The sequence below is a fragment of the Hydractinia symbiolongicarpus genome, chromosome 4 (genome assembly GCF_029227915.1).
Source record: "Hydractinia symbiolongicarpus strain clone_291-10 chromosome 4, HSymV2.1, whole genome shotgun sequence".
Lineage (NCBI taxonomy): Eukaryota > Metazoa > Cnidaria > Hydrozoa > Anthoathecata > Hydractiniidae > Hydractinia > Hydractinia symbiolongicarpus.
In genome coordinates this window covers 20,218,418-20,236,234 of record NC_079878.1, presented here as the reverse complement: position 1 = coordinate 20,236,234, position 17,817 = coordinate 20,218,418, and the positions used below count along the sequence as shown (strand labels likewise).

Here is a 17,817-nt window from a genome sequence, read left to right as displayed (position 1 = left end):
GGTTGATGACGTCATCAAAAAACCTTCAAACCCTAACATCTCTGCAACCATTTGTCAAAGATGCATGATCCTATACATTTTCTTGATCAGTGTTTCAAGATCTCTACGATGAAGGCAACAGGCATAAAATTTCTAAAAAAAAAAGGTTTTGACGGTTCTTTGCTGACGTCAGCAAAATTTGTAATCCCTGATATCTCCTTAGGCGTTCGTCGAGAACATATGACCCTGTACATCATTTTAACCAGCATTTCAACCTCTACACATTACAGACAAAGAATAAACAAATTTCGCGAATTTTTATATCTGCACTGCACTGCTGACGTCAGCAAAACTTCTAAAACAACTTTCTTTTTATTGACCTTTTGCCTATCTATACGATAAAGGCAACGGGTACACAAATTTTTGAAAAAATATTTTGTGTTTTGACAGGTCTCTGCTGACGTCAGCGAAATTTTGAAACCTTTATATCTCATTAACCGTTCATCGAAAGCGCGTAATGATATACATTTTTTTGATCAGCGCTTTAAGCTCTACACAATGGAGGCAACGTGAAAACAAGGTTCTCAATTATTACTTGTTATGGATCGGTTGCTGACGTCATCAAAATTCAAATGACTCTTCTTTTTCATTTTTATCCTGCCTCTTCAGTGGATATTTCTACGGCCCTTATCGACTAGTCTTTATATTAATAACACTTGTACTTTGTGAAATAGTCAGGCTCATGTGATCATCAAATTAAAATATATAGCATTTTCCGATTTTGAGAGTTCACTATAGTTGTTTTTAACAATATCTAATGATTAATGAAACCTACAGGTAAAGAAAATTAAGGTCTAGTCATTGAAAATATTATTAGTTTAAGTTTTAAAACAATGAAACAAGTAATGCAGAAAATTCGAATTAACGGCGGGCACTGCACATGGTTAAAACAAATGAAGCATAAATTAAGTTGTACTTAAGTTAAATAATAGACACTGTAAATTGATTATTAATAAAATATTTATCAGGCGAACAATCAGACAGCCTTGCAGTTTGTGAGCTAGTGTTATTACAAGTCGTAAGTCCTTCCACAAGAATTCGCCGTAACTTCAATGTCTACAACGAGTTATAATAATTCTAAAACTAAGTTACAAAAGGGGGCGGTATTTTTTTGATCAGTACAATAAGTTGAACTCAATTTATAAAATGGATAGAGAGAGTAAAGTGGAATACATGTGTAGTAAAGCTTTTCAACGCACGAACTAACAAAAGCTTTAATTAAAGCGGAGATGATTGTTTCATTACACGTATATGGTACTCAACCAAGCGAGGAAGGGGCTGTTATGCTGTTGAGCTATCTCACTTTGACGAAGCGACGACCCGGTCTCCTAAAAGTAATGTTTTAGTAGAAAAAGGGAGAATTTATAGACATCTAACTCGTTAGCAAGTGTACCACCAATATGTACTTACCTACAGGAATAGCCAACAACTAAATATTTGTAAACAGATGAACAAGGATCCCCAAAAACTTGATTAGATGCAAAAATGCTACATTCCGGTCTTTTATCACAAATAGATCTAACTGTAGGCAAGGAAGAAGATGCGCTACATGTTGTATGGCGAGACTTGGATCCAGGACAGATGCTAGTGGACAGGCGACCATAGTTGGCGTAGGTTATCCTAATCACAGAACTAGAAGGGCATCTTATCTTTAATAGGTTGTTCTCGCAAGCGATCTTGGCTGGAGGAAGGAAAGTTCTATAAAAAAAAGAGGTAAAAATATAAGTTCGGAAAAGCAGTGTAAAATAAACTTACTTAATAAACTTCCGATTAAAAATACTTACTTGCAGAAGTAGGCGACAGTTAAATATTTAAAGACGCCATAGCATGGATCACCAAATAATCTATTTGATGCTGAGATTCTGCATGATGTGTTTCCATTGCAAGCTGCTCTAACTTTGTTTGACGCCAATGTTGCTTTACATATAGTCGTAAGTTTTGAACTAAAACTTGGACATATATCCTGTGAAATGCGTCCGTAGAATCCGGAGACGACTGAAATACCAGTTCCCAGTGGACAGCTGATGCTTAACACGCTGTGTTCACAGACTGTTTCTTTTCGAAACCATGCCAAATGCTGGCCTGTAAAAAAAACTTCAAAGTTGTCTTTGTGATTCCGCAATCATGGAAAAACATGTTTAGTCTGCAGTTTTTCAGCTGTTTTTCAAATGTGATCAAACGCGTCAAATGCAAAGCAGCATGCTTTCGCAAATGCGTAAATTTGTTAACTTTAAAATAGCCGAAAGCCATGTTTATAATCACATAACTTGAAATATTCACCCAGAATTCTAGGTTTTAGGAAGGGAATTAACAAAGGGCGACATTGATGGCACTACAAAAAGTACTAGGCACAAAACGATCAAGGGTGACTAAGTCTTCATTCTAAAACAATATCATTCATAGTTTACCTGACACTGCATGAAGTACTAGCCACAAAACGATCAAGGGTAACAAAGTCTTCATTCTACTTGATATATGTTGGTTTAATATGTAACCAAATAGAAGCACTGTTTATAGCATTACATATGTTACGTGCTTCACTTTCAAGGTCCACTTTCTCCTCTTTTCAATCCTGAAAAATTATTTTGTTATGCTATAATGTTCTGCGTATGAATAAAAGCAGTTTGAAGTTAATTAAATCCCTTGTGAAACTGTTCCGCATCAGTTGAAGTTACATTATCTCTTTTTCTTAGGTGTACAATTAAGTTATGCACGGCTCGCTTTTTTTCTAAATGTACTTTGCGCCTTTTGTATAAAGATTTATAAAAATAATAAAACGGGTAGTGAAACCGCAAGAACGTCTAAAAAAAGGTTTTTACTAGCCGATTGAGTTTTGTGTTTAAACAGCTGTCCGGAAACAGCAAGCCGTTTATTGACCGCCTAAGGCCGGTCCGTCATCAGTTAGTTAGGGAACGAAATTTTTCCCCGGTTTTATTCTTGTTTTTTTATGTGGTTGAATATTGGTTCGCTTCTTTTGTTTCATTTTATATATTGTTTTCTCGAGGCAAAAATAACGGTACTCTTTAGAGAAGAAAGGTCATTTTCTCCCACTCGAACATGTATGTTTGAGACGACTATCCCAATCAGCTGCTACGTGAGTTCGTTTTTAACGGTTAGTTTTAAAAGGATATCGGAATTAAGGCCTGCCAAAATACGCCAAAATTAATCTGCGAAAAATAATACTTTAGCTCCGTTATAACGATGTGGTAATATAACTCAACACTGGACACTCAATATGTGTCAAAGATCAAAGACTATTTCTTTGGATTGAAAATACAGGATATGCTGCGCTTGATAAAGTTGCTTACCCATACTTTTAAATTGCTTTTCTAAGTTTGTAATACACTTTAATTCTTTAATTCTTCAAGAATTGTTTGATTTGCTAGCTAGCAAGCTAGGCATTTTTATTTTTAACTAAAATATAAAATAAACAGGTAGCTAAAAATAACAAGTAATGTCGTATGTGAGCTAGAGAGACTTGGATAATAAACAAAAATACCTGTTAGTCCATATAGCTACATAGCTACTGGTTTTAAAGGTACATCACTATATACTAGGAAGGCTTCACAGGAGTTAATACTGTGATGAACGTGCCATTTTTCAAACTAGAAAATAAAGGTGACAAATACGTAAAAATGTACGAAAAAAAGATTTTAGATTTGGAGTATACATTCGCCACGCCTAGTATTTTATCTACCATTAATAGATTTCAACTTTACCTGCATGTAAAGAAATACCATTTCGTTTTTCAGGCATGCGTGAAAACCGTAGTTTAATGTTAGACTAGTCGATAAGTCCGTGGAAAAATCCACTAAGGCAAAAGAAAAATGAATCAGTCTTAAAAGCTCTAGCAGGAGGCCAATATGTAAATATTAAACTGGATGTTTTTGTTTTCCCGGGACCTGTCAATTCGACGAATAACATAAAGACATTAGCGACGAGGAGATGTCATCTTGTGTTTTATAATAATCATTTGTAAAACACGTTTGACGGCTAGCGAATTATGCGGCTGAACGCAAAATGATTTTCTGACGCAAAATACAAAAGTTTTTTAGAATTTTTTTGCAAAATGATTTATCTCAATGAAGTAAATTTGTGTTCTAAGTTTTAAGTTCTAAGAATAATACTAATGAATTTTCCCATTATAAGAATTTCATAAGAATTTTTAAGCGGTAGTTTCGAGAAATGGCCAAAGGCTCTCAAAGGTGTGGGACCTAAAAACTCCGCATGCAGGTGTCTCATAGATAAATATAAAAATTCAGTAAGTATCATAGCCATGCATCATATCCCTCACGCCAGGAACAGCTGTAAACATTTTTTTAGGTTTTGCGAAATGACCCCGTTAATGTATTTAAAATATACTGTTGATAATGTGTAATTGACTGTAATTGACATTGACATGCGAGATAGTTTATGCAGCCCCTACATCTTTTTTCCCCTGATGTACCACAAGTTTCTTAAAATAATTTAACCAAAACTGGTTAGAATATTAAACATCCTCACCAAAAACTTAATAAAATAGGAAATTTTTAAAATAAAATAAAAATTTTACTGCACTTAAATTACCTGCTACAACAGTTAATTTGCTTAAGCCATATTTGATCTTTGTTTGAAAGTTAGGCTCGTGAGAGAAATCAAAAATTTAGAAACGTTGAGCGTAACAACAATGCCATAAAAATAGGACTTTCTGATGCTCAAATGAGTAAAGACTTTACATGCATGCTAATTTAGCTATACTGAATTTAAATATAAGAAAAAAAATCCTAAAGAAAAGGTTTAAAGAATAAAATTCGGGAAGTGTCCATTCTTCCAAACCAAAGTAATTTGGAAGTTTTGCCTCAAATTCCTCGGGTTTTCCATGTCTTTCATGAAGCTACCAATTATGCCAAAACCATCCGTCTTTTTGTTTTCAATTGGACCTCTCTCTTCTGTTCCAATATGTCAAGTCTGATGACCCTATGGTTTATAAGTTACACAAGTTCTAGTAGAAAATCGTGCTCAGTTTCTGAAAATTAGAACATACTTGTAACCGGCGTTCGCTATTTCATAAAGTTCCAAACCTCAGGCGTGACAACAAATGGCTGTCAACAACTTTCCCCGCATACATATTCAAAATTCAAAAAAGTATGAAAAGACGAAATCTTAAATAAATTATCTTTTAAAGAAATTTCATAAAAACATATTTACAATCATCTTCTCAAAGTTAAATTTCAATCTGCTTTAGAATGAGACATGAAACTGTTTGCCATGTCTCGAAATGTCATTTGCCTTGATCTTTCTCTCATTGATATATCTTCTTGATATGCTGCTTTGATGATATCTTTAACAGCAGTTCTCTTGTGTTTTTCATAAGCAGCATGAAACACGCCTATTATGATTGATAACAAGATGAGACCACCTATTATCATAGCAACATAAGCACCAGTACTGAACGAACGATCTAAAAAGCAACAGTAGCTTAAATAATGTTTTATTGTTAAACCTTAATTATTAATTTTTCAATATGCATTTGTAAATCAGGATAAAGCTCATTAAAAATAAAACTGCCGTCCTTTCTTCGACTCGATTTGAAAATAAGCATTATGTGATTGTTTTTAAAGCGTCGCCTGTGTTGGTGAGTTAAAAATGTCAGATTAAAACATGCGAAAACAGGATAATTTTTTTTCTTAAATTTTGCGTGTCCAACAGCTTTTTGTCAGCTTTTTTGTCAGCTTTTTTTGCCAGTTTATTTGACACTTTAGCATTTTACCGGGTTTTGAAAGTAGCCATATTTGTTTTGATTTTTTTTCACGTCGTCGCTTTCATTTAATTTTTTGTAATGAATTTTTGGCGCGCTTTTTACATGACAGGCTTTTTAAAAAGTTCTTGACAACGTCGTTGAAGATAATCTCTAATCTTGTTTCGTAAACTCGCCAACAAGAGCCGAAAAACAGCCAAGGAAGCATGAAGAACTCGTACTTCTAATTTTCTCACAAATATAAGGTAGTTTCGTCTCGCAACCCAAGTCTTGCCATGTAACATTACCACCAAACTTTTTCAGCTGTATACAATCCTCTCCTAGGCATTCAGGAGCAAGTGGTTGTGTAAACTTATCATTTGGTTCGCCAGAACCCCAATTTGTATACGAAGCTTCATTCGTTGATCCTTTGCAATCATTCCAGCAATAAAGACCTAAAACGTATTATCTATCTTTAACACAATATAACGCAGTGCGGTGTGTTGTACTTTACCTATTCACCCTATTCAGGGCAGAATCTGAGTAGTTAAGTAGTAGTAGTAGCTTGCTGTTATATCAATCATATAAATTCAAATATCAATGATAAAATAAATTAAAAAAATATCATGATTGTTTCAATATATACATCCCAGAAAAGCTTTAATGACCCCTTGAAGTGATGAAGTGATATTTGAAGCTTAAAAATTATGTTTTAGGTTTGTTCTCTTGTGTTCAGGATTTTTGTTTTTTTGATAACATGAACATTTTTTTCTTATTAACTTACAGTTAATTCCCAGTCACTTGAACCTTCAAGAAACTGAGGAAATTAGTTAGCAATTTAACGAAGCTCCCGTTAAATCTAAATTAAACAAAAATGAGAAAATAGTTCGAAATATTGCAAATTTGAGTTATTAGGTTCTTAAGTTACTTGGAGTTACTTGTATTATAACACATCTTTCGCATCAGAGTGGGATAAAATAGTGACAGTCTTCTCCAAAGTATGAATTATATGCAGATAGAAGCTGCCAAAACATCCAGGACAAACAGTACTGTGAATTCAAAATGCGAAATGCGAGAAAATCTCTGGGGTAGGGTAGGGAAATCTCTGGGGCAGGGTGTTCCTTCGTTCTCAATATGATCAACAAATTCATTCCTTCTTTTCCATTATCCGTGTTGTGTGAACTCTTTAGTTTTTTAAAATAATAAATTGCAAAATAAAATCTGACAAATATACCTGCTTCCCAAAGATCATTGAGACCTATCCATGCGTTCTCTGATAAAAGCAGACTTCGTACTAAGTTGTTTTCACCATCGGAACCAATGGTTGCTAAGTTAGCTGAAGAATGGATTTGTTTGCATCTAGTAAGAGCATCTTTCCACACTAACTGACTGTGGTAATATTTAAAACATTTTGATCCCGCACATTTCCACTCTGACCGGTCCGTTCCTAAAAGTATAAGACTTTAATGTTCTGCAAATACAACGTTAACAAAGGTTGAGAAATGGTTTACAAATACCAATTGGAGGTCGCATTGGCTAATAGAGTTTTTCTAAAACCGACGCCATGCATTTTACAAAAATGCATGGCGTCGGTCCATTCTACGTAAAAATCAACATAATTTTCAGAATTTATTCTACTGTGTTAGTATGTTAGGTTGGTCATTCTTTTAAGCCAGCTGTTGTTCAAAAATCTTCGATTTGCAAGGTACATCCATCAATTCTGCCAAGTACCAAAACATAAGATTTTATCTAATCGATAGAACATGCTTATATTTGTCCCAATATATATATTAAGGCCAATAGCAGTTGAAAAACCGTTGACCTGGTGTCAAGTCTTACCATTATAAGCTGAGCTTACTTCGCAAACGTACGAATTAAATGACTCGCAAACGATATCCAACCAATCACCATTCGACATTTTCATAGCAACGCAATTTTCAATATTACAACCTCTGTTGTAATTGCTTGGCTCGCCAGCACCCCATGTGTAAAATGAAGGTCTTTTGCTGGATTTAAAGTTCCAAATGTAATTATTTTCATCTTTTCTATCATTTAGACCAATCCAACCACCTGCGGCTGTTTGCAGCATGTCTCCAAGAAATCTAAGAATGCATTATTTTTTTTACTATACTTCAAGCTTTCAGACTACGACTACGTGAATATGTACAAAATTAAACACTATTATGTTATGGAATCGGGTGGAGTGCTCCGTACTGAAAAGAGAAAGGGTATTGTGTGCTCAAATGAATGACCCAAGAAACAAGACCTTCATCAGATGGAGTGATCAAGCGGTGATACTGATCCACGATGAAATTAAAACTACCCAACCTAGTGTTACTGGTCAGGTTATTATCGGCATGGTTAGGACGTATAAGACAAAAAATTATTATACAATTTGTTTATTGTTGGTCATTTTAAACTTATTTGGTTCTAAAAGAAGTAAGGAGTGGGCAGTAACGATGTAGAATATGTAACAGCATAAGATCTCAGATCTTGACATTAAATCCTGCATTTGCGGAAAAATATATACCTAATTAGCACTTTGTGTTCACGAACGATAGATAGGCAAAAACGTCACTTTTCCTTAATTTTACCTATACTAAAAGTCGAGTTAAAAAACAACGTACTCGTTTTCTTGACGTGTGTTTATAGTTGCAAGTTCCCCGCCAATCGATTGACAGCTTTCAGAAGCGTCTGACCAAGATTTTGGTTTGTCAAAATACTGGCAACATTTCGATGATGTCCCTGAGATGTATTGCCACTCATCAGGACATTTATCTGAAAATAATTTTATGCACAGATTCTTGCAGCAGTAAACAATGTGATAAACCGACGGACAGATGGAAATGTGGACACTCTCTTTAGACCTCTTCAGACTTTAAATTGAAATTGTTGAGAAAAACAACAACAACACTAAGAAAGTAAAAGAGCAAAATGCACACTTACCAACACATAACGAACTGCATGCAGCAAGACTTGATGACCTTTCCTCCTTTTGATTCTTTTTACATTCTAAGAAAAGAGTTTCATAATAAAACATAATGCTTACAGAATTTGGTAAACTTATCAATTGAGCGATTTTTTCAAAACCTTGCGTTAGAGCAAATTTGAAGCAAGATGATTATCAAGCACTCGTTATTAACAAACACTTGTATCCACTTTTTAAGTGAAAGAAACCTTTTAAAAACAATACAGCTGAACATACCTATTATATTTAACCATATATCGGTTACTTCAGTGATGCGGGTTTGTGGGTCCTTCAATACTACTTGGTAATACGCATGATCTTCTCGTCTCAATGAAGATATATACATACTGAAAGAAGAATCTTTTTTAAATCCTTTAAACTAACTAAAAGTTTAGTTTTAAGATAAAAGTTAAGGCATTCTCGGTAAATGGTAGGAAAGGGTCATGAACAATGTGTATATCTATTTGCTTGTGCATCTATTTGTATTCAATGTACATATAACCCAAATTGTGTTGTGTTCAATATCTAACTAAGAATCACAAAGATTGATGAATCGAGATCATCCACAGGTAACACGAATTTCAAGAAAATTCATGCATGACTTTACCTTCTTCTATCTGCAGATATTTTCATCCTTTCCGTGTTATGCTCAATAACTTTCATGTCCTTCTTCCATGTGATAATAGCAGATTTATTGTGAGGGAAATATACCAAAGCATTCAATGTAATACATTCTCCGATGACGATATTTAGGATTGGTGCTTCATAAGTGTAAATATCTAAAAATAAACATTATTTCAATAACGTTTGTCAATGTGTCATAACATACAAGCTATGACATAGTTCAACACATAGTGTCCAAGCCAACAGGTGAAAAAGTGCGTGATCGAGTGCGCGTAGTCCGTGGTTTAGTCTACAGCTCGGACAAGGACCTTTACTTCACATACGGGTGAACTCATACTATGTGGGGGAAATAGGCTATGCTGATGTCTACCTAATGTATACATTCTAACCCAAATTAACACTGAAGTGACTATCCTGTTTAAGCGTACGGATATGATAATAACTAGCTCTTAGCCAGCTAAGCTATTTTCAGGACGACATGTCGACAAGTGCTAACGCCATTGCGAGGCAAAACGCCCAGGAATCACGGTTTTCCATTGACAGAAGATAGCAATATTGTGAACAAGAAATTTATGTGTGAGACGAAGTTTTTTAATCATATTTGATCCGAGGTTTATCAAACATATCAGGACCAAGTTTCGTCCAATTCTAGCTGGGTAACAGATGCCACTCTTTCCACAGTTTCTTATAAGCAGTTTTTGAACAAAATGGTTACATCAATTTGTTGGTTATGTGAACACCCTTTCTGTGACGTGTTTAGAAGCACCACATATGTACATAGTATTCATATATGTCTAACATATATTTTCTACAGTTCTAAAACGAATTTTAATACACTGTTTTAAGTTGCTTGTAAAAGCTCTTTAACATATATTCTTCGGTTTTTTATATTCCTTACTCCGAGACGGAAAATCTAATTTTTTCCCCAACACCGAAGGATGTCGGGAAATTGATTTGGAGACGTGCACAAATTGTGCGCCATGATCTCCTTTTATAAGTTTAGATTATAGTTTAAATTAGTTGTTTCCATAACCATAACCACAATGAAAGTAAGTATATTCTACCATTGATATTTAAAAGGTAGTTTTGGAACCTATGGATGGAATTTGTAGGATTTATATAAGGCTAAATTTGAAAACTTTGTAGCTATGCTTTTTAGCAAATAAAATTTATTCCTAAAAATTGTGCAGGAAAAGGTGGGTTTATGATAAAGGTGAAGCCCCTTTCAATAACAAGCGTCCTCGCTAAAAATTTAAATTAAGTGCGATTTCTAGTGATCCTGATTTTTCTGAGCAAAAGAAAAGAAGAAGCTCTGAGTTGATGTTGGTGCCTGATTTAGAAAAATATTTATTTATCTGGTACATATGCATGTATGCATGTGTTAAATTAATTTATTTAAGAATCAGAAGAAAGCTGCGAATTCCTTTATTTACCAATTAACAGGCATTAAAAAGTTCCAGAACCTCAAAGGTTTTATGCAACATTTCCTGTATTCTAAAGAAACTTCGTTTAATTCGTTCTGTTTATGTTGAGAAAAGAGTGTGTAACTCGTCAGAGAAAAGTTCACAACATATTTTTACATGGCGTAGTAACACACCAGGTGTTGTTGCATAATTTTTTGTTAGCGTCTCATTCAAAAGTGTTACCAAAAGCGCAAATTTAAGAAGTGAATCAAAAATCTTTACCTGTGCTCTGTACACCAACAATACTTGCGAGGAGAGATAATAAAAACCCGAAGATAAACATTACGTTTTCTTTTTTACATTATCGAATACATAAACAACATCCACATTACAGCCAATTTTGAAAACTTTTTCTTTATTGAAATTATCATTTAAAAATGTTTTGGAAATTATATATTTTAAAGTTTGACATGTCAAAAGCAAATAAAATTCAAAACAAAAAACTTGACGACAGAAATATGAAGATATATTCCAGTGTTTATTTAACAAAATAACACATTGCAAAAACACGATGGATGATAAAGTGTTTACTTTAAAAAAAAAAAACACGTGCGTTTCAAGTTAATCTAAAAAAAAATAATTTCTTTGCTTTCTAACACAACAAAAAAGGCCTCACGATTAAGGTTGATGATTTTGGCTTGTATCTTTTTTTGTTTCTTTCGTTGTTTAAAGTTTGTATAACCCTTTTCGGCTTGGTCTTTCTTGAACTTATGACTAGTATGTACAGCGTCACCAAATTTAAAATTCCTTAATCTTAGGGTATTTGGATTGATCCAAAATCTCAATAGAAAATAATTTTTGCTGACGTCAGCACGCCCGAATTCCTTAATTACATGAACCTTTTAAAGGTCGGGAACCGAATTGTTCCACAATGCGGACATTGTAGTAGTACTAGTAGTGTGTATTCTTTTCGTCAAAAAGAGTTACAAGTTCGTTATCTATACAAGTTCGTCGTTTAAAAGTAAATAGAAAGTATATACATACATCAGCTAGTAATTTAAAGATCTTAAACCATACGAAAAAAATTAAAAGACTGACTAGAGCTTGCAGAAAGCAATTTTGCCTTATCACCAAGCCCCGCCATAAGTTTCGTTAGAGTAGAGAGTTATTATTCCTTGTTGTTGTTTAAAAGAAAGTAACTAAGTTTTCAAATTTCGCAATAAAAATTTTCACACACTGCTTAAAAACACATAATGATGTTAACTTTTTTAAATCTCTGTCTAAAAAGTTATTCCATAAACGCGGTCCTCTTCTAGATATAGCAAAACTATAAAAGTACCCCTGATATAATAACACTTTTTCTGCCTAACAGCGTGATGCCGTTAGAATGTTTAGACAATAGTACCTTGAGAATTGATCTGAAAAGAATTGTTTTCTTGACGGCTATACTATGAGCGTCTGTTTTTCAGAATAACGTAAGCTTTAGGTTTAGAACATTTTTTATACAGTTACCGTTTTATATGGGTTGTTGTCATTTGTAATTGTTGTAACGAAAAATTGTCCCATCTAAGGCATTTTGTCAGGTAGAAAGCATTGTAAAATTTTTATGCATGTTTTCGGTGTTTTATACAACAGGTCTCGGCCAATCTGGATGGACTTTGACGAAGACGAAGGGGTTTGAAGTGACTTTCAGTGCACCACCGGACAAGATTTTTAGCGGATTTCAGTGTAGTACCCCCATCCTGGGTTCTTTTCTCTCTCTTTGATATAAGGACGGCGAGGTCTCGTAGTACTCCGAGATTGGTTTTTAATGATTTTCAGAGTGCATGATGCATGCTTCACCCAGGAGCTAAATTACTTTGGCGCCCAATATATATTTTAACGTCTTTGGCACTGCATAACTGTTTAATCTAAAAAATAGAAATGGCGAACGTGGAACGAGGTTGAGCGACACTTTAACGCTTTCGTTTTATGTTTTTGATAGCAATATCTGCGTAATACTTTTACGAATACCATTTCTAACTCTGAACCAAGTTATTAATTAACGCATTATGCTAAATTGCTGTGCTCATACCGTGTTTTCACATCTGTTTTTCACAAGTCGACAAGTATTGCAACCATTATAATCAATAAAGGGATTCTCGTGTGACTTTATTTGTTTACTTTTTAGGCACTGGCATTGGCATTAGTGCCACAGGAAGAAGAGAGGTTTTATTATATATATATATGGATTTCTTTTCACGTTCAAAAACTATATTATATATTAAATGTAGATTGGTGCCTTATGATTTATTTGATTCATTTGAGGCCCTAACAACAATGCCTTCGTGTGGCCAAATAGGCTGAAAAAAACTTTCCTTCACCTAGTGCTCCCATATGTTTCCCTAACATGCAGCTGCCAGAGCTAAAAGAACTTACCCTAAAATTGTAAACAAAGAAATTCATCTATATATTCAGTGTATTTCACATTGGAAGAAATTTCCTCAACCCAGTCCAAACACCTGCCAAATTCACTGGAATTTTGCAAAGTTGTTTTTAAGATTACCTCACACTTATACTAAAAGTTGAAAATTTTGTGTCGCTTCCTGTTCTGTATTTAGTTTTTTTGCAAGCAGCCTTTCTTTTACGTTATGCACAATTGTATTTGAAAAATCAGTCAAAACTGTGGTACTAAGTTTTTCAATGGACTTAAACAGTACAGTGTCTCTATCAATTGCCTGCACTTTTCTAAAAAATTGCCATAAATTATTAGTGTCAATTTCCCTTTGTGATTCAATTCTTGGATAGAAAGCTTCTAATTCTTTCATTCGCGTTTCTTCACGAGGAGTTTTGTCAATTTCATTTAATGTAGCTAGTTTTTTTCGAACAAATAATTCAGAAATTCTCTTTGGAACAATTTCTTTTTTGGTCCCTTGATTCCAAGCACAAGGTTTGCATAATCAACCTTATAAAGGCAAGCAATAACATGGTTGGAGGTTTCATATGTACCCGCCATGCATTACCCCCCAACTGACACAATCTTGCTACCTTTGTCATATTTTTGTTTTATTGCTATCTACATTACTTTTGTATCACTTATACTTTGTGATGCTGTGACAGTACAATACGGAAAAATAAAGCCTTTTTTATCTCAGTTTCGTGTATATATATAGGTCCTACGAACCCACTGTCCCAATATGAGTAGGCTTTTTGGTTTTTATAATGGCCAATGTAATCTTTGTCCGTCATTTTTTTTTTTGTAAAATATATGCAAATATATTTCCTAATGTAACAACTGGCCACTTTGTAATATCGTCTATTCTTTTATCCTGTTTAATCCCTCTTGGATCTACCAATTCATGTTTTGAAAACATATCTTTATAATCCTTTCTCAACTTTATTTGTTGTTCTTCCGAGGAAGCTAATGTCCATTTTTAATTCAAAGGCTGCAAATGCACGTGCCACAAGCTCAACCTTTCTCCCACAAGAACAGATAAATAGTCAATTAAATGCTTCACAGAGAGTTCGAGAAAGTATGAAACATACTTTTCCAAATGCATGTTTTCGTATCCAAGAAGAAGAATAAGTCCAATTAACGATCAAGTTAAAGGGAGAAAGGTCAATATAATATTCTGTGTCCGTTTAGCAAATCCAAGTATCAGTTCTTTTAAATATAGCCAGAAGTTTTGTGTGTCATAATCCGAAAGAAAGTCCAAGGGTATAGTCAGGTCAAATCCAATATAGTTATTCAAAGTTAATTATTACATGTGAGCTTGTTGTTTGACTCTAAGATTATAATGAACATATGAGACATCATTTGTTTTAACAGACCGCGTTCGCCTAACACAAAATAATAATAGAGACAACAACTAGATGTAATTTAAAGTTTTTTTTTCTCTAGCCATATTAAGGTTCAAAGTTCAACTTGCACCACTTGCGGGAAAATTAAATATGGTTGCGCTAATTCCGAAATGGCGTATTTTTGTGACAAGAAAATACCTTTATGAAAAATTGAAAAAAGAAATGGAACTTGGGAGAATAATCAACATATTAAGTAAAAAGTTTAAATTATTATAGAACAGGCTTAATGAGTATCCACAATCACCAAATTTGTAAATACAAGAAAACTTAACCTTCTTGGTCAAACAAGAACTTTTCACTTATATCCTTTCTTTATTTTACAAATGGCAAAGTATCCGATCTCTGGTAGTCAGTCAAGAGTGATGTTAAATTTGGCTATAGCGCACTGTCAAAGTGTTTTTTTTAAATGCTAGAGTTTAGAAAAGTTCAAGTTTTTATTATGATAAATCAGCCAACAAATAAATAGAAAAGTTTTAAAAACACATGTTAAAATTTTATTTTTAATTTATAAAGTAGCACGAAGAAAGAACATAACTCCAACAGTGAGAAATCCGTACCTTCTAAGCACTTAGTCAGAAATCCTGATCACGCCTTTAATTGGTCCATCTTGTCTAAGGCGCCAAGAGACACTAGAAAAAGAAAGATTTTGGAGGCATTTTTCATTTGTTCCCATAAGGCCCTCTTGAATGATCAAAAAGAGACCAAATCAGTTTTGTTATTTAGGAATGGAGTTACATAGCTTTTTATCTACACAATCGCCTGTTTTTATTCTCTATTCCCTTGGGCAATTAGTTTCTGTTTCTTTTATTTTATTTTATTTTTACACATGGTGATTTTGCACATTTTCTTTCTTTTGTTTCGCTTGTCCATTATTTTTACTTGTATTCCCTTGGGTAGAACATTTTAATTAAATCAATTAATTATTTTATTGTAGATATTTTGTATAAAGGTTTTTAGCTTAGGATATTTTTATCACTTGAAAATGTAACTCAGTTACGAAAAGCTTCGTGCTATATATATACTTTATAAATTAAAAATAAAATTTTAACATGTGTTTTTAAAACTTTTCTTATTTAAGTTTTTCTTATGTATAAAAGCGAAGCATCGCTATTGTTATTTTAGATTTATGATTCCTGTTAAGGCTTTCCGAAAGCAAAATTGGAGGGTTTGTTTGTTAGCATTCTTTACACCCAAAATAAAAAGGCAACCTCGGTTCAAGCAATTAACAATTTTTTGATGACAAAAAGCTAAAGCTGATTAAACAGTTGCTGAATTAATTAGCTTTCAACAAAATTAATTTCTTCAAGTTATATATATATAATATATCTTTTCTTCATATATTTTGCTTATATGTTTTTCATTTCCAGTATTTTTTTTGTTCCAAGTAACCAAAACATTAAACTTTTAACTAAGCATTCATTTTTAGAGGATATGTATTGTATATACTATTTTTAATGTTCTTAAAAAACGCCTCTTTTAACGAGGGTTATTTCTAATGTGTTTTTGAACAGAGAAGGTGTTTTTTAAAATGTTAATTGTTGGTGAGGAGTGTATTAGAGAAAGAGTTAAAAAAGGACTTATTTACTATGATGTTTTAATGATCATGTTAGGCTGCCAGTGTATATATATATTTATTATCCATACCACATTTATCTTTTTTGTCTTATATGTTCTATGTTATTATGTTGTCTTTCTCTTAGAGAATATAAAGAATGGGAACACCTAAAGAATCATTAAGGGGGAAGAATTTATATGAACTAGATTCAAAAGTAAAGAAATATGAAGATTTTTTAAACGACAAATTAAAATCAGACCTTCAAAGCGTTCACAAGGAACGAGATGCGATATACAAACAAATTGCAGAGTATATGCAGCTGCAAAGAGTTATTAGTACAATTAAACTCATGCAACAGGAAAATAAAGGTACCAGTAAAGAACACATATTAAAAACAAAAGTTGATTTAGGTTGTAATTTTTACTGTACAGCAATTGTGAACGACTGTTCAAAGTTATATGTTTTAATTGGTTATGGTTATTTCCTGGAAATGACATTAGACGAAGCAAACGTTTTTGTTGATAAAAAAATCAGGACATTGACATCAAAAGCCGAATTGTTCACTAAAGACTCTGCAAAGATAAAAGCTCACATTAGACTAGTCATGGAAGGACTGAGGGAGTTACAACATTTAACGTTTTCAGATACGAAGCAAGAAAGAAGAGATGTGTTTTAAAAATGTTTTTTTTTCCGTATAATAAAAAGGTAGATTGCACTTTTTTGCTCAACTGCCATTTAAAAGAACGAAATTCTTGTGTACAGTATGACAAGTGTATTAGTGTATTGTGGAATATATATTATACAACCGTATATGTACGTGTGTAAATGCATCCACCAAGAGCGATGTTTTGTGACTAATGGAGCACATTTTTTTCTGGCACAACCTTTCACCACTTTTGTGAATTTGAGTTTTTTCTCAAAAGTGTCATTTTTTACTTTTAAATCTATTTCTTTTCCTGCTTCTCGAAACCTTTTGTTTGAGAAAATGATGGGATCATTTGCGAAAGTTTAAGCCTGTGAAATGTTTTTAATATATATCTTCAGTTCCGAAGGTTTATGCCTAACACTGTTCTTTTTTTCTTCATTTGTAAAAGTGAAACGAATTTTTTGCCTCGCAAAAGTTTGTACCCTGTATTCAAAACACCAGTGCCGGCTTTGCAGCATTTTTTAAGAGTCTTATTGTGCTTTTTTTTATTTTGTATATATTACTAAACGTTGACTTTTTTAATTTTCACGTGCCTAATTATGTTTATTTTTAGCAATAAATTTGTCGCAATCAACCTCGGTTTAATTTCTTTGTGCCATGCAAATAATAGTTTGCCACTCAGTGCTAAATCCATGTACTCCTTGGTTACCCTGATGCTTTCTCCTAACGATACATAAAACAACGAGACATTTTGGAATATTTAGAAAATACTAAAAGTAGGAAAAACCTACTTTCAATTTTGAATTCAAATTTTTAATAGAAAAGCACGAAAACAACTTCCCAATGCAAAACGAAAGGTTGGTTTTTATCAGAAAACTTAAGCGCTATTTTAGTGCTTTGGTGGAGTACAATCTGATGATGTGGATTCCATGCGATAATTGCGTTTTAACTTTTCAAGTCAAGAATAGAACCTAAGTGAAGTGTTTTTTTCTTTGTTTTTGTTTTGTTTTCAGTTCTATTAATTAC

The 17,817-nt window shown here is 33.3% G+C and overlaps 3 protein-coding genes across 3 annotated transcripts; 1 reads left to right on the top strand and 2 right to left on the bottom strand.

Annotated features, from left to right (window-relative positions):
• Positions 1–981: 981 nt before the first annotated feature.
• Positions 982–2,636, bottom strand: LOC130640675 (rhamnose-binding lectin-like). Its single transcript, XM_057447194.1, has 4 exons — positions 2,448–2,636; positions 1,824–2,121; positions 1,450–1,737; positions 982–1,367 (listed from the first exon to the last, which is right to left on the bottom strand). The coding sequence occupies exons 1-4, from the start codon at positions 2,500–2,502 to the stop codon at positions 1,334–1,336; spliced, it is 675 nt and encodes a 224-aa protein (XP_057303177.1). The 5' UTR covers positions 2,503–2,636; the 3' UTR covers positions 982–1,333.
• Positions 2,637–5,176: 2,540 nt separating this feature from the next.
• On the bottom strand, positions 5,177–11,266 carry LOC130641731 (macrophage mannose receptor 1-like). Its single transcript, XM_057448667.1, has 9 exons — positions 11,033–11,266; positions 9,331–9,502; positions 8,961–9,070; positions 8,702–8,767; positions 8,383–8,533; positions 7,595–7,857; positions 6,990–7,202; positions 5,998–6,210; positions 5,177–5,479 (listed from the first exon to the last, which is right to left on the bottom strand). The coding sequence occupies exons 1-9, from the start codon at positions 11,091–11,093 to the stop codon at positions 5,250–5,252; spliced, it is 1,479 nt and encodes a 492-aa protein (XP_057304650.1). The 5' UTR covers positions 11,094–11,266; the 3' UTR covers positions 5,177–5,249.
• A 4,827-nt stretch (positions 11,267–16,093) lies between these two features.
• Positions 16,094–17,425, top strand: LOC130641732 (protein UXT-like). Its single transcript, XM_057448669.1, has one exon. It carries the CDS (start codon positions 16,303–16,305, stop codon positions 16,819–16,821), a length of 519 nt encoding a protein of 172 aa, XP_057304652.1. The 5' UTR covers positions 16,094–16,302; the 3' UTR covers positions 16,822–17,425.
• The last annotated feature ends 392 nt before the right edge of the window (positions 17,426–17,817 follow it).